This window comes from Lepidochelys kempii, chromosome 10, assembly GCF_965140265.1.
Source record: "Lepidochelys kempii isolate rLepKem1 chromosome 10, rLepKem1.hap2, whole genome shotgun sequence".
In the NCBI taxonomy this organism is placed as follows: domain Eukaryota; kingdom Metazoa; phylum Chordata; order Testudines; family Cheloniidae; genus Lepidochelys; species Lepidochelys kempii.
The window spans coordinates 76,713,745-76,731,574 of record NC_133265.1 but is presented as its reverse complement, the minus strand read 5'-3'; the positions used below and the strand labels follow the sequence as shown (position 1 = coordinate 76,731,574).

General features: G+C 37.2%; 1 protein-coding gene across 7 annotated transcripts in view; it reads right to left on the bottom strand.

Annotated features, from left to right (window-relative positions):
- The window catches only part of MEF2A (myocyte enhancer factor 2A), a 161,973-nt gene that overhangs the window by 91,713 nt on the left and 52,430 nt on the right, over positions 1-17,830 (bottom strand). For all 7 annotated transcript variants that reach the window (XM_073304269.1, XM_073304262.1, XM_073304265.1 and 4 more), the window contains exon 2: positions 11,566-11,773. In XM_073304269.1, the coding sequence (XP_073160370.1) occupies positions 11,566-11,619 (54 nt within the window). In that variant the 5' untranslated portion in view covers positions 11,620-11,773. The remainder of the gene's footprint in view (positions 1-11,565; positions 11,774-17,830) is intronic.

Below are 17,830 nucleotides of genomic sequence, written 5' to 3'. Positions count from 1 at the left end.
CCATTTATTATTCAGGCACCTGAAATTTTAGCTAAAACTCAGAGACAACAAACAGAACTTTTTTGGGTGGAGGGATAGCTCAGTGGTTTGAGCATTGGCCTGCTAAACCCAGGGCAGTGAGTTCAATCCTTGAGGGGGCCATTTAGGGGTCTGGGGCAAAAATTGGGGGTTGGTCCTGCTTTGAGCAGGGGGTTGGACTGTGGTCCCTTCCAACCCTGATATTCTATGAATTTCTGGGCTTCCATATGATGCCATGATCAAGCACTCAACACAAACAGGTTTCAGAGTAGCAGCCGTGTTAGTCTGTGTCCGCAAAAAGAAAAGGAGGACTTGTGGCACCTTAGAGACTAACATTTATTTGAGCATAAGCTTTCGTGAGCTACAGCTCACTTCATCGGATGACAGGTTTCAGAGTAACAGCCGTGTTAGTCTGTATTCGCAAAAAGAAAAGGAGTACTTGTGGCACCTTAGAGACTAACCAATTTATTAGAGCATAAGCTTTCGTGAGCTACAGCTCACTTCCTCAGATGCATATCGTGGAAACTGCAGCAGGCTTTATATATACACAGAGAATATGAAACAATACCTACTCCCACCCCACTGTCCTGCTGGTAATAGCTTATCTAAAGTGATCATCAGGTGGGCCACTTCCAGCACAAATCCAGGTTTTCTCACCCTCCACCCCACCACACAAATTCACAAAACCTGGATTTGTGCTGGAAATATAAATAAAAATAAATTATTTTTAAATAAATAAATTATTTATATAAATATAAATAATAAATATGGTGAAATAGTTTTACTTTGTGTAAAGACCCATCCACTCCCAATCTTTATTCAAGCCTAAGTTAATTGTATCCAGTTTGCAAATTAATTCCAATTCACCAGTCTCTCGTTGGAGTCTGTTTTTGAAGTTTTTTTGTTGAAGAATTGCCACTTTTAGGTCTGAAATCAACACCCTGATTATCACTACAAAAGGTTTTTTCCCCCCTGCTCCCCTGCTGGTAATAGCTCACCTTACCTGATCACTCTCGTTACAGTGTGTATGGTAACACCCATTGTTTCATGTTCTCTGTGTCTATAAATCTCCCCACTGTATTTTCCACTGAATGCATCCGATGAAGTGAGCTGTAGCTCACGAAAGCTTATGCTCAAATAAATTTGTTAGTCTCTAAGGTGCCACAAGTCCTCCTTTTCTTTTTGCGGATACAGACCAACACGGCTGCTACTCTGAAACCTGTAATATAGAGATAACTGATTACCTTACACAAGCGTTGTGATTCATAGATTTTAAGGCCAGAAAGGACCACTGCGCTCACCTAGTCTGTTTTGTGGAACACAGACCAGAGGACTTCTCTGAATTAATTCCTGTTTGAAGTAGAGCAGACCTTTTAGAAAAACATTAAATCTTGATACATACATACACATTGCCAGACAAAAAGCTATGATAACCATGTGACACCATGCAATAACCAGGAGTATGATTAATGCAGTTTAGCATTTGTGGTTATTAAATTAAATTCTTTTTAAAACAAACATTTGATTTTTTTCCCCCTTATTCACCACCCAATGGTGTCACTTCCAGGAAAAATTAATGTTGTCATGGTATTTAACTATGCATTCCCAAATTTTAATATGTTTGGCTTTCTTTTTGAAGTTTGTCCATACCACCAAATTTCCTGGGTTTATAATAGGGATTGGCAACCTTTGGCACACAGCCCACCAGGGTAAACCCCCCTGGCAGGCCAGGCCAGTTTGTTTACCTGCCGCGTCTGCAGGTTCAGCTGATCGGAGCTCCCACTAGCCACGGTTCACCGCTCCAGGCCAATGGAGGCTGCGGGAAGTGGCGTGGGCCGAGGGATATATGCTGGCCGCTCCTTCCCACAGCCCCCATTGGTCTGGAGCGGCAAACCGTGGCCAGTGGAAGCCGCGATTAGCTGAACCTGTGAACGCAGCAGGTAAACCAACCAGCCTGGCCTGCCAGAGGGCTTCCCCTCGCGGGCCATGTGCCAAAAGTTGCCAATCCCTGGTTTATAATGTTTGGTTTCAGAATAACTACAACTTCCCCTTAGTATTTTACCCCCAAATTACCATTATATACTTTCAATTTAACTGCATCAAAATATGGTGTGCCTGTCAGTTTTTCTCTAAGATAACATTTCATAAGTGAACACTAAAAAAACCACGAGGATATCATCATATGATGTTTCCAATTATACGAAGTTATGAAGTATGAACTTTAAATCATTTTTACTTAAATTTTTATAGCCAAATTCATTTGTATGCTCTGGCTGCTTTATGCCACTCTGCAGCAGCCCAACACAGCCAGAGAGTACTGTCCAGTTAAGCTACTTTCATAGCGACTTTGCTTCTTTAAAGCTGTCAGACTGTCTGGAACAATTTCCCCCACACTCATGTCCTCCCAATTCTCATTCCCTCTTGTATCTTCCTGCTTTCCTCTGAACACATCCCAGAATCCATCTCCCTTCTACACTCCACACTTCTCCATCCTATAACCCATACATTCCCCGGCATTCCCCCCTCCTTGCCCAGTCTCTGTTGGGAAGCTGTGGTATAACAGGCAGTTTATGACAAGAAATATTTAGGATGAATGCTAAATTATGCCATTAGTTTTCATAATAGAAAGTTAATCAGCAGGTACATGCCACATGATGGCAGGAGGGGGAAAAATGAGAGCAAGTGGGGGCTACACCCCAAGGGCATGGCAGAGGCTGTATCAAATCCACATAATTTGAACCTTCCCCCACAGTCATGGGAGTTTGGGAAAGAAACTCCTGAAAGGAGGAAGCCATTAACTCAGCTGGCATCAAACACAGAAGCAACTGCAGCAGGGTCCTTCAACACCAAAGATGTCATCAGCATCTTTTCCCAGTTTTTTCTTTGGACAGTCTCTTCCATAGGTTGATTGGCAACTGTTATTGTTTATTAATGCCATCAAGTTCTTTTATAGATCTTTTCATCCATACCGCTTTGAGCAATTTACAAGGGAGGTAAGCATCATTTAACATTGTAGCACAGGGAGGTAAAGGGACTTGCCCAAAGCTGGGAACAGAGCAGAGGTCTCCTAAGTTCCAGACTGGTGCTCTATCCATTAGGCAACACTGTTTACTCCTACAGTCATTTCATATCAGCCTCACACCACTTGCTCTATATGCCTGCTTTACCTCCCTCATCATCCTCACTGTCTCCCCTTCCTGCCTTTCCATTTACTTACTTCCCCATTTAGCAAACCTCTCCACGCAAAAAAAGTAAAACTAAAAGTCCCCTCCCTCTACAAAAAGAAAACAAACCCTAACAACCTCCCCCCCCCACAAAAAAGAACACCACATAGAACATGATGTTTGCAAACCAACACCACTGTTCTTTTGTATTTGTATGTTATGTCCTTTCCAATTGCCCCTTGTCTGTCTTGAATACGTAGACTGCAAGTTCTTCAGGGGAGGAACAGTTTCTCATTCCATACAGGTCACAAACGGAGCCCCAATCTCAGCTTATCTCCCCAGGTACTAATATAATTAAATAATAAAACCATCTCCTCTCCTTCAGAGAAAATTAAAACAAAAGCCACTTTCAAAATAGCCACCATCTCCCATATTTCTGAATGAAAGTGAAGTTAACCTTTCTTCAAAGGAAAATTGTGATTCCATATGCTGTCTGGAGACAGAGAGGAACACTAGGAAGAGGTGAATGACACCAGTCATTTTAACCAAGGGGAATCTGTAGTCTCAGTCGCACTGTGAACAATAGGAGATGGCAGCATTTTGAAAGAGTCCATGGAATTCTCTGAGGTAGAATACTATTCTTCAGCATTTGCTGAAGGAGAAACTTTCAGTTATGAATAATTGGGAAAAATTACCATTAATTCTAACTAAACATTTTAAAAATGTATTCTAGGCACAAGACTTCAGAGAGTTAACTATAAAAGGGAAATTTGAAGAGTCTATTTTACAATCACTGGGGATAAAAAGAAGTGTGACACCAAGTACTACATATCTTAAAGCAGGGGTCTGCAAACTTTCTGAATCGTGCACCCACGGGGCCAGCTCTGGGGAAGCAAAAAAAAAAAAAAAAAGAAGAAGAAGAAGAAGAGGTGCCGCCGAAGAATCAAAGGTCCTGCAGCGCACCCCCATGGATGGTCCTGCAGCGCACCCCCATGGATGGTCCTGCAGCGCACCCCCATGGATGGTCTTGCGCACCCCACTTTGGAGACCATTGTCTTAAAGGACCCTTTTTTAGTTAATTTTAACAAACTAACAGATTTACTTTTAAATCCTCAAGAAATTCATTCTACACTTCGAGTAAATATTTTGAGGAGGACAGTGTGCTGTACATTTCATACATAGCAACAGTTTCAACCCTTGCTTTAAGTACACAACTCAGCTCAACTTTAATTATGGAGTTGCACTGGCGTTGCCATTTTACAAATTCATAAACCACTACACCTTATGTTTAACAGCTATCAGAACAACAATATTTTTATGAGCCAATGCTAAAACATGTTTTCCTTGGCTCCTAGGGTTGGTTTGTTTTTAAATTATTGGTATCTACATTTCATATTGAGCAAGCCTGTGTAAAACAAATTGTTTGGAGGGACAAATTTGAGTTTTCTGTGGAAGCTGAGTGAGGAAATTATATCAACACACCCTCTACATCAAGACATTTTTCCATAAGTAAAGCTCTGTTAGTGCTGCCTCTCTGCTGCCAACTACACTGTAAAATACATTCCGTACTATCGATATCTCCTGGTGGGAGGTATCATTAAAGGAAACAGACAGACATCAGAGCTACACAGCACACTGCCAATAGCCATTTTATTAAAACAATATATATACTTCATTAAAATGGCTGTTGACCAGTGTCTGCAGTTTCCTAAAAAGCTATAAAATAAAGCGTTTGTGTCCATCTGAAAATCCATTGCAACATTTGTCAAATAAAGTCTCTGCACAGGGCTTATGAATTTTGGAAAGCTATTCATATTGTAGTTGCAGATGTTAGCAAGCTACAAGAAATGGAATATGCAAGTCATTGGACATACTGGGGCTTACTTATATATTCAAACAGACCATGATAAAAGTTGGAATTATTACTCATTGTACCTGCACGCTTTTTCTAGATGAAAGATGTAGCAGCCTGCCATTTGTTAAGACTACTAACATACTGTCTGTGAGGTAAGAGTTCTAACCGACTAGACTCTTCCTTCCATTTCACCATTTTATTGCAGTGTGTCTAGTGATTAGAACACAAGCCGTTGGGTCAGACTTCCATGGAACCCAGTTTTTGCTTTTCCAGTGAATTGAGCTCATTCTCCAGTTTTCCTCATCTGAAAGATGGGTACGACTCTCAGCCCCAGCAGACAAGGGTAACATTGAAGTTTAAATGTTTGAAAATGTTTGGCTATCATTAGATTAAGGGAATATATACAAAATTAGTATTCCACTCTTTTATATTATATATAATTGCACCTTCTTGTATAGATATAATAATGCACTAAACCTGATTTGGAACCTCAAAACAGCTGCTTAATTATTCTTAAAAATGAAGCAATAGAAGTAAATGAACAAGGGAGGTGGAAAGAAAAAGATACACAACAGAAAGTGAAACAAAATGAAAGGAAGGAAAGGGTAGTGACTAAACACATGTTTCTGAATGATTTCATAAAAGAACTACTTTTGGAAAGCTTTAGAACAATAAAATTATTGGAAACTACTTACGTTAGTACACAGTTTTCACTATTTTAAATAGAGAACAATTTTAACACTCAAATATATTGTACCAGATAATATCATGTCATCATTCCCCTCTATACAAAATGAAGTTTTCGATGCATTTGAATTTTTTTTAAAGTCATGAAAGATACACCTTGCAAAACAGTAATAGCCTGCAAATTAGATAAGCATCAATTAGATCACCAAATTTCATATGATCCACATAGCACAATTTACAATTAGGAGAATAATTATAATGGCACCAAGCAGGACTGCTGTAAGTTTAGACTGAATTGTTTTTCCCATTAGAACCCCTGATTTTTCCAGGCTCATCTTAGTTTCAAATTGCATCAGGATGAAATTTCACAAACTATTAGATAAATCATATTTTTAAAACTGAAAATTGGTTCAAGTTCTTCAAATATGTGCGTCATACAATAGTAATTAAATATTAATGGAGTGATATAGCATAAAAACCAAGCAGTTTTATGGGTGGTGCAGCTCCATTTTGTAGACAGTAAGATTAAAAATTAAGGCTGTCATAATAGGTTTTTTTAACCTATTACAAATTTTATTTGGTTTTAAATGCTGTGTGTACTGTACGTTTTCTAATCATCATAATGATGGCAATTGTTCCCCAATAGGACACAGATGACAACCAATGAGCTCATGAAAATATTACTACTTTAACACAATCGTGAGTAACCTTGATCTATATTTTCACTATTTCAAGATGATACTAAGAGTTATTTTTAATACAGAATGTATTAAAGTGACTTACAATATTAACATGAACATAGAGACCACATTTAAAACAATATCAACAAAATGGAAAAAACACATTCCATTTACATGTATGAAAATAAAGATAAAATATCAGAATAAAATTAGTCCATTCAAATTTAAATATTATTACAGGGTCAAATTTTTAGTAGGGCTCTAGAAATATATCCTTGTTCATAGGCAAATCCTACATTCAACAAGGACTTGCAAATGGCCAGTTAGACACACAATCAGCCAATTTTTGCACTGCAAAGTTGCCTAGTATCCAGATATTGATATACACATTTGTTTCTGTATAAAACACTTTAATGTTCCTAACATATTTGGGGTAATTTCTATGGATTTTAAAGGCCCAGGAAGCCAGAAGTATTTTCTAATCAATCAGATTCAGCCTCACCATGGAAAGGTTACATTGGAGAAATGTTTAGTTCACTAATGTCTATGCCTATGTGCTTGTATCTGTGTTTGTGTTTAAAGAATACAGCATTATGCATTTGAAAAGTTACTCAGTACTGTAGAAAGAAAAGGAGTACTTGTGGCACCTTAGAGACTAACAAATTTATTTGAGCATAAGCTTTCGTGAGCTACAGCTCACTTCATCGGATGCATCCTGCTTCTAGATCAGGGCAAAAATACTGCAAGAACAGCCTTCTGGTATTCCAGCACCTCCACTTCCAGCCAGAACAAAGCTGTTCTTGGAATAGGGGAGGAAGAGGAGAGGAAGTAGAGAATGCCACATTAAACTTCCCAAAAGAGGTATAGAAGAGTCTAGAAGGGAAGGAGGCAGGGATTCTTCCATGCACATAAGCCTTCTCTTGACAGGCAAAAAGGGTGAGCTTTTTGATTGCGTTTACTCAATTGAGTTATAGGCAGTCCTTGGACTTGTAATACAATTGGTTCCTTACAATTGCATCGTAACTCGGAACGTCAGAACTCCAAACTGCAATCTACTCCACTGTGGGACCAGGCATCATAACCTCGAAACCTACAGTCATAAGTCGAATCAGGGTGTCATTGTGGAAGCGTTGTAAGTGCCATTCGTCATAACTCAAACGTAGTAAAGTCAAGGACTGCCTGTACCTTAACTCAACTGATGAAAAGCCTTGTTAAAATACAGCATAATACACTGGAAGCTGTTTTAGCTGGCTGTGTTGTAGTAGAGGCTCCCCCCGGTTCTAAAGTCTAATTAAATTATGTCAGATGGTTCTCCTTTATCCAGTAAATTATTGACATGTTCAAAAATTTCTAGTAGGTGAGACAGGATGTTTCCTTACAAAAACCATGCTGGATGGACTCTTAGCACATCATGATTTTCCAACTGTTTTATTATTGTATTTTTCAATGATCATTTCAACCCATGTACCACATACAGATGTAAGACTTACTGGTCTGTAATTCTTCAGATTACCCTATAGCCTTTTTTAATATAGGCATAACTTTTGCTACCTTCCAGTTCTCCAATACAATAGCTGTTTTTAATAAGATATTGTGTACTTTTTCTAGGAGTTCAACTACTTCATAATTCAGCTCTTTCAGAACTATGGAATTTACAGTTCCTGGCCCAGTGACACTACTTTTTTTAAAATGTAATTTGTTCCAGTACCTCTTCTTCTGACACTGCAAAGAAGATTACCAGAAAAACAGCAGGTCTGTATCTTTCTGCTGTTACTCTTTGTCAGACAGAAGGCAAGCTCACCAGCGTTTGGGAATATTTGCATTGCCTTGAGAGGCTATGTGGCTCAGTAGATAAATTCCCACATATGGCCTTGGGCAAGTCACTTCACCTTTTTTTACCGTCTCACCCACTACCTTTGCAACTTAAATTACCAACTCTTCAAGGTAAAGACCATCTCTTACTATGTGTTGGTACAATGCCTAGCACTCTAGGCACTACTGTCATGCAAATAATAAATAATAGGTAAAGATTCAACTTGTAATAACAAATCTGAAATGGCAGAATACTAATTCCTTACTTTTAAGTGTCCTTTTAAAAAAAAAGTGATCTGTTTTTCTGATGTTTACAAATCATAAATATTCCACAAAACATGTTCATACTTTCTTAACACAGGAAGGTTAACAGGTTCTTCAAAGTGATTCCGGTATTGATTAGTGAAGAGGTTTGATAACAAAAGTAATGGTCAGTTTGACATCTAATTTACTGCACTTTATTCTCTTCAGCTTAATGAATATAAATGCCCTATAGCTCATGTAAGCAGATAAGTGTTCTTAATTACTACAATGAGCATCTCATGTTAATTATAATCCCCCTGAGTAATAGTTAGTTCGGTATATTCTGTTTTGAGCTCAGTTATAATCCTATATAAAAGGAAACACTTTTGAAGAGACAAAGGATTTTCTCCCCTGTGAATTTATAAAATCAGGTCATGTAAGTAAAGCACTACTATGCTCTACTCAATGTTTCTAAATGAAAATGCATTAAACAGCCACATCAGGATTTAATATGCATGTTCATGAATGGTTTGCTAGCTAGTTATGATAGAGAAAAAACACAAACATGACAGTTAACTACTGCATTACGCTCTCAGGTTACAGTAAAATGAGACCTAGATTCCTTCTTTATTTAGGTCAAAGAAATGGCTTATTCAGAAACCAAATTAATATATATCATATATTCTACGCTTCATATGGCACACTGGTATGAGATGGAAGATGATGTAGGTGAACTGCGTTGCCTGACTACAAGAGTTACTTTAGCATGGAGGTTTGATTTTCTGTGGAACGAGGAGAAATCAAGTCAGAGTCCAGCCTTGCACCAAAGCCTAATACATCTTCCCAATCACTAGTACAAACAGCATTAGACCCAATTGGAGAGCCAAGCCAACAGATCAGCTAGGGAATTAATCCCAGAGTCAGAGCTTAACCATCTATATTTAGCATCAACAAAGGCAAACATACAAGTGGCTAATGTTTGGAACACAAGCAATACAAGAAGGCAGGAGCCAACCAGTCTCCCATGTAACAATAAATCTTAGATTGCATTGCCTTTGAGGTAAAGAACCCAGAAAAGTATTAGGATTGAGAGTATGGCTTATTCATGGTTATACAAGAAGCAAGGTTGGTTGGCATAAATTTGATAGCAAGAACTGAGATGTAAGTTAACTGAGAACTCCTCCAGGATTTCAAACAAGATGAACAAAATCAAAATGAACAGCCAGAAGTTATTAGTGTACTTTAATATGTGTACTTAAGTGATTTATCTACATCTAAACATATAACAGTTGTGTGACTGCAGCTAATCAAACACAACCTTTGGCTTTTGTTCACATTCAGATGGTACCATCCTTGCTATTTATGGTCAGTGTAATTGATTTGTAATGTTTATGTCTAGGGCTATCCAAAAAAGTTTACAAGAATCCTAGATGAACCCCTAAAAATCAGAATAGTTAAAAAAAACTCTAGTGCAACTGTGAATATGAATGTGTGCGTTCTCCTCATTTAACACCTAACCCTTTCACAGGACCCCAACTGGGTTGGGGAAAATACCACAAAAGACACAACCTGAACTGAAGTGTTTAACTGGAACACACTATGTAACAAGTTGTACCAATCATAGCTTGAACAAGAATTTTCAGCTTCAGTTTTATAGTGTAGTGTTAGGCTGATTTATGAAACTGTGTGATTTCTTGAGGATATCTAGGGTAGCAACACGGTGAGGAGGAGACTAGAGTTGAAACTCGATCTCACCTTAGGGCTCACCTACGTAAGAATTTTTGTTCCATTATAGTTAAGTCATTACAGTTATATTGGTATAAACACTCTGTGTGGACAATCTTATTCAAAAATAAATGTGGCTTTTTCAGTTTAGCTTAAAGCACCTCCAGAAAGTGACAAAATTAACCGGAAAAAGTCCCTTTCATACCAGACTAAGAATGTCCATATGGGAGTTATACCTGTAAAACTACAGCAGGTAAATTAAAATTCACAATTTACGTTATGTCAGTATAAGTTTCCCATGCAGGCAAGCTGCAAGGGTTGCCTGAAAGGCCTACTCACTCTTCCCCAGGTTCAGAACCTACCGCCTACCTAGAAGCCTACCATACTGATTCGGACCAGTGATCCATCTAACATGGTATTCTTTTACCTACAGTAGCTAGTAGCATATGCATGAAAAGAGGTGCCAGAAATCCTGCAGGCATATAACTATGATACTTCTGGATATTCCTGTTATTCATACAAATGTCTAATCCCCTTTTCAATCCTACTTTTCCCTCAGTGACATGTCATGGCAATGAATTCCACAAGCTAACTGTGCGTGGAAAAAGAATTTCCTTTTATCAGTCTTCTATTTGTCACCTTTTCAAATTTCATTGAATGCTTCCATGTTCTTTTATTATAGAAAAGTGTGAACAGAAGTAACTAATCTACTTTCATTATACCATTCTCAGAAGCAAAGCACACACAGTTCAACATACTTTTATTTGTAGTCATGGCTTTTTCACCCTTCAATTTTTGAGGAAATTATCCCGTGGAGTTGTTTATTTCAGAGGCACAACTTGCAATCATATGCATGTACGCAGGGATCAGCACAATATCTAAAATCATAGTTTATGATTGAATACATTTGTTTCACCTACAGGCAGCAGCAAATAGTTTCAACACATCCTTTCTGAATTAGTGTGGTAAGGAGACACAAACAATGGCAGGTACAAGATAATTAACTACAAGGGTTGTTCTTTCAACCAAATCGCAGTAGGATAAAGAAAAACAGATTTTTCCAAACATCTTCAAACCAGTCAATCAGCATGCAAGTCCCAGTATACCATTTTAGCAGGGCTATTAGTTATACAGCAATTGTAAAACAAATTGACAACTATTTCTTGCCAAATAAATATTGCAATTATTTAAATTCAAACATTAATAATAATCTGTATTCTGGTAATGGCCTTCAATGTGCTATCCACAGACACAGAAAGACAAAGCCCAGAGTCCAGAAAAAACTTATGTTACTCAGGTGAAAACCAATGTACAACTTTTCCACTCCCATTTTAAAAAGAATTAAGCATGAACTTGTTCATGTGGAAGCTTCGTTTCTCACCTGTCTGTTCCGTTCGTCCATTATTCTTGTGATTTGTATTTTCTTCCTCCCCATTTTCACTCTCTCCTTTCCTTTCCCTTTTTACAATCCAAAAACACACTAATCCAAGAATTCTCACTCTTCAATATACTAACACATGGTACAGAGTTCTTTTCCACTGTTTCGTCTTCCACTCGATGAAAAGGTTGCTGCTTCTTGTTACAAAATCCTAAAATAAAAAGAAATATTGAAATAATTTGGTGCCTTCAATATTTTCAAAGTTACAGATAATTTCACATCAAAGATCGTGTTTGCACGTTCAAAGTAAATCTTGTAAAGATGAACCAATTCATCTCTCTCTAATCAGACATCCTGTCTATTACTGTCTTACCAAGCAAGATCAAGGGATGACTATAAATGAAGCATTTGAGCTGTTTCACAGAACCTATGGCCAAGAGTCAAACGTGATCAGTGATTTTGGGTCCTCCACTTGGACATCTTTAAAAATTTTCATAGGGTGCTCAACACTCTCTGAAAAAAATCAGTCTTTTCCAAGGTGTCTACAGTTGAGCAGTCAAAAACTGGGGCACCCAAAAAATTCACTTCTAAGAATCATCATCTTGGGTTTTGAGAAATTTAACCTTTTTTTTTTAAAAAGGTAAAACTTTTTCAAATATTTGGCCATAGATATGTGACAACCCTTTAAATTAAGCTCTTTATAAAATTTATATAAGCAAGGTGACTTGCTTAAGGTTGTTTGGTGTTATTTCACCTTCTGAACAAGCAGTCAATCTGAAAAATAAATTTTCCATCATTATTCAAGCTCTGACTGTTGGAAACAAAAATTAAGGTTACTTTTTTAGCTGCAATTTATTTCAAAATTAAAATCATGTCTCTTGCAACACTGTTGTTTAGAGCTCCTCAACACACATAAACACAGGCCCTACGCCTCAAAGAGCTTATAGTTGAGCCACAACTAATATAATTTATAGAATCAAAATACACAGGCAACAAATCTTATCAAACTTGCTAGTAAAGTGGTCAGCTAGGGAAGGATTAAGAATAGGTACTCTACTGCAGACGTCATTTTGCCACAATATGCTAAAAAATATATGGAAAGATTAAAACAATTAGGTAAGAATTGGAGCAACGGATTAAAAATACTCCGATACTACAAGGATGAGGATGCCTAAAGAAAAAAATTAAAAAGATAAAATGAAGGAATAAAAAAACAAAATAAAAAAGGCTTAAAAATAAAAATTTAAATAGAAAGACTAAGGTTTATATTAAACTAATAAAGACAAATAGCTAAGGACTAAAATAAAAAGGAATGTAAGAAAGAATGAGAGGGGAAAATAAAAATCCATGTATTGCACCCTTCTGGCCACTGGTTTTTATTTAGATTGTAACTTCTTTGGGACAGGAGCTATTGTATGCCTTTGAAGCACTATCATGCTTTTCAGTGCCATATAAAAATAAATCATGTTTTTGGTATCTTCATCCAACACTACAATTTAATTTCCCAAAAGGATTATTTCACAAGTATGGAGATGCTGATGAATAGGTGAGAAAAATCTCAAGGTTATGTTCACTACAGTAACTTGCAAATTTTCACACATCTACTAACAAGCCAATTACCAACAACAAATCCTCATGGTTAGAAAGATTTGCAGTGGATGCACACAAACTGAAAGGGCAACAAAGTCAGACATTTAAATATTTTACTATCACACATGAACAAATGATTTATTTTTAAGGACCAAACCATTACAAATAGACAATTACCTAAGTCTTGGAAAACCATGCATTAATACTGTAAACTTTTGAAGATACTTCTCCCCCCACCCTCCCATTATCAACTGAACTGCAGGATAACATAAGACAAAGTATCAGAAGAGCAGTGGAAAACAGATTTAACTTCTCCGATATTAATTGTGTACTACAGGGTATTATTGCGTACTACAGTGTAACTTCTTGTTTGCAGTGTCTTTGTAACCATGTTGGCCCCAAGGTATCAGAGAAACCAGATGGATGAGGTAATATATTTTATTGGGCCAACCTCTGTTGGTGACAGAGACAAGCTTCCAACCTACACAGATCTGAAGAAGAGCTCTGCGTCTTTCACCAGCAGAAAGTAGTCCAATAAAAGATATTACCTCTCCCGCCTTGTCTCTTCGATACCCAGCTTGTGTAATTCAGTACAAAAAACTTGAACTTGGATACAACTCATATTCTGAAGACCTATTAGTTGATACATATGACAAAGAAAGGGGTCAAAATAGTCACAGTATTGGGTTTGTAACCTTCTCCTACTTTCCAATCCAAAATACCTTTTGAAATTGACCCCTACACATATTTTAAGATGACTGTCACAAATATCCTATTCTTTTAGCCACGTGTTGAAAATGGTGCAACCATGCCACAAATCATCCCACAGTTAATAAGCAGCGACAGAAAGAGGCGACTAGTCACAGTATGCACTTCACTATGTATTCACCCCGTGCAGAGTATAGAGCCATGACATTCTCATGCTGACACAGGTTTAAAATGTGATGGGGGAATATCACAAGAGCATGAGATGTCATTTATTTGACATCAATGAAGTCTCCCTTGTTAGAATATCACTGAATGCCCAAAAAAAATGGAAGACAATTTATAAATTACCACAAAGAGGCACAAAGACTATGTTAGGCCCATTGGTTAAGAGGATAAAACAGAATCTCCCCGTATGCTATGGATTAATTATATTTCAAATAATCAAACTGTGGAATATCTTACATTTGCATCACTGTCACATATTCTACACGCACTTTAAGAAAACAGTATTTTCTTCCAAAGAACTGCTGCTGAAGGCAACTCACTAAAATCACAGTTGAGACCATAAAGTCACTTTGGTACTTTCCTGTATTGTGAAAAGCTCTGCCTCCCATGCCATGAACAAAAATTTGGGCCAAGGAATAATACTGAAGTTAGCAGACACATATCCACAGCGTGCAGCACCCCCAGATTTTATGCGGGGTCCTGGCTGCTAGCCCTGCACCCAAGGGTCCCGGCAGCCAGCCCCAACCTCGGCCACCTTTCCCTTGTCCATGTCTCCCCCCTTCCAGAAACCTACTCCCGGCCCCAGCTCTGGGGGCAGGGAGGGCAAACAGGGGTAAGGTGGCTGACTTTCATCACCCCCACTAATAAATATCTTCCAGCGCCACTGCACATATCAATAATCAGAGAGTACATTATATTTCAAAGAGTAAACATGAAATTAACATTAAAACCCCAGGAATTTCAAAGTTAAGGTTGCATTTCCACAAATCACAGAACCACATCCTAACTACTACTACCTCACCTCTGTAGAAAGGCAACAGAAGTGAAATCTCACACTGACACGAATATCAAGCATTCCATAAAGTAAAATGGCCAGTGTAAGCAAAGAAGAAAAACTGCAGTATTTGCTGCTTCAACTAGAGAATACTACGTTTGCAACTCTAATGAGGCAAAGTTAAGATTAGAATAGTCTTTTGAGTATGATCTCACGTGAAACTGAGCTTAATTCTGAGTGTCCTAGCTTTGTACTTTTCTTGTTTTAATTTAACAATTTTTAAAACAATGTACACTAAAAACACTGATATCTTCACCTGACGACCAACACAACTGGTGGCTAAGCAGTCTCAAAATATTGTGTGCCATAGGCAAAAAATCTCTATCAGTCACATGTTCTCACTAACTGTGATTCACGTAAACTACTGAATTTGCAACTGTTTTCTAAATGCTGGAGGAATGTATCACTCTAAAACTAACTAATGAAATCTGTGCTATTTAGAAAGATGATTTTAATGATTCAGTAAAATCAAATTACATTGGTGTCCATACTGCTGCCCATTTAAACAATGCTGTGAAGACCGAGGTCAAAATTAGATAAGTTTAACAAAATTCGTATTTCAAAATTATTGTCCTTGTTTTCCTTGTATTTCTTCCTGTTTTCTCTGAACTTGTACTTTACCATCATGAGTCCAGATTATACTTGTCAACTTACAACTCCAATATCCCAGTTTACTATAATTTACCACAATACACACAAAGAACTAATAAGACAACTTCAGATGATTTGCACAACTCAGGGCTCATAAAAACACTTATTATGTGGAAATGATCTTATTGAAAAAAAGGTGTTTTAAGAATCTCAAAAATGAACTACTTTTGCAGTTTAAAGTATACTTCTACACTACAAAATATTAAATATTCTTAAAGCAAAAAGGTAGAAGAGGCAAAATATAAGGTGCATTTTTGTTTTAGAAAGTTAAGAGAAAATAAAGAAAATTGTGTAGTGAATGTTTTCCACTACTCAAGCATGGGGAAGGGAAGCCAAGACTTCTGAGTTCTATACCAAATTCCTCAAAGCATTTCCAATGTGACTCTTAAGTAAATGACAGCCTTTCTGCACCTCAGTAAAACAGGAAGCAACCTCACAAGTATAAAGAGGATTAATATTTATAAAAAAATGTTGAAATCTTTCAGTGAAAGGTAATATAAAAGTTATCAGTTTGTACAGACAGTCCCAGTTAATAAAGAGACAGTTTAATAAAGTAATGCATAGTAATCATGGTCAGCACTTTAATAAAGCCTGAAGCTATAAAATACTCAATATTGCAACCCTGTGACACAATGTAAGTCTACACTATAAAGACCACACAAGCATAGCCCCATAGAAAAGACTCAGGCTACGCTGACCAGAAAGAATTTTTCTGTCAGTACAGGAACATCACCTTCCTGAATAAAGCTATGTCGATGGAAGCCCTCTTCTGTCAACATAACTACGTCTACATTGGGGTTTTTATCAGCACACCTATATCGGTCAGGGGTGTGAGGTTTACTTCAATTCCTTATTGATGTAGTTATGCCAATATATCCTTTCAGTGTAGATCAGCCATGGTCTCCCTCAAAAGTCTTCCTTTATGGGCTAAGACTGTAATTCAAAAATTTTAAGTGTCAGATCAACAAACGGTTTGAACAGGGTGTAACTAAAAAAAAAAAAAATTAAGATTTTGCTCAGGTACAAAAAATTCACTATTGGACTAAGACCACGTATGAAACATTTGAGTCTGAAAGGATTTTTTTTTTTTTTTTAAACACAGACACATTTATGTTACTTGGCTAGGTAGTTCTAAAATGGAAAAAAAACCTGGGGTAATTTGTTATTTAATTTGCTGGCAAACTCACCATAGATGGTGACAGGATTCGGTTTCTGAATTGATGTGTTACAAAACCGGTAGGAGAACACTTCAACCTCTCTGGTCACTCAATAAAAGATTTAAGGGTGGCAATTTTGCAACAGAAAAGCTTCAAAACCAGACTCCAATGAGAAACTGCTGAGCTTGAATTAATATGCAAACTAGATACCATTAACTTGGGTTTGAACAGAGACTGGGAGTGGCTGCGTCATAAGACATATTGAATCTATTTCCCTAAGTTAAGCATCCTCACACTTTCTTGTCAACTGTCTAAATGGGCCATCTTGATTATCACTACAAAAGTTTTTTTCTCCTGCTGATAACGCATCTTAATTAATTAGCCTCTTACAGTGTGTATGACAACTTCCACCTTCTCTGTATGTATATATATCTATCTTCTTGCTATATGTTCCATTCTATGCATCCAATGAAGTGGGCTGTAGCCCACGAAAGCTTATGCTCTAATAAATTTGTTAGTCTCTAAGGTGCCACAAGTACTCCTGGTCTTTTTGCGGATACAGACTAACACGGCTGCTACTCTGAAACAATGATTATTAAATGTAATTACCTAACATGTTAAAAAATGTGATATGTTCTTATGTAAATACTCTTGTAAGGACCAGATCAGCACTGTATTAACTTATTTTCACCTTAAGGCAATTATTATGGAAGAGAAAATGAAAATGCTCCAGAATAAAGATATTTTAGTTTTTAAAAAATCATTTTAAAAAGTATTTTCTAAATTCAGGTCATTTATATTAGTTAAAAATATTTTCAGTGTTTTCTATATTATACAAAAACAATAGTTTTCCTTATAGTAATGTGCAGTTAGGGAAATATATTACATAGGGAAATCTCTTTAGGGTAATGTTAGAAAAGAATAATGGAATGAAGGTTTTTTCTACCAGCGTACACAAGACAACTATACGGAGAAGACTAGGCCTAGTGCCCAGCCATCCAAAGTCAACTGGATCCATGCTAGAATGGAACTCCGGAGTGCTTACAATCCATAGGATTTGTGCTGGAAATGGCCCACCTGTTGATCACTTTAGATAAGCTAT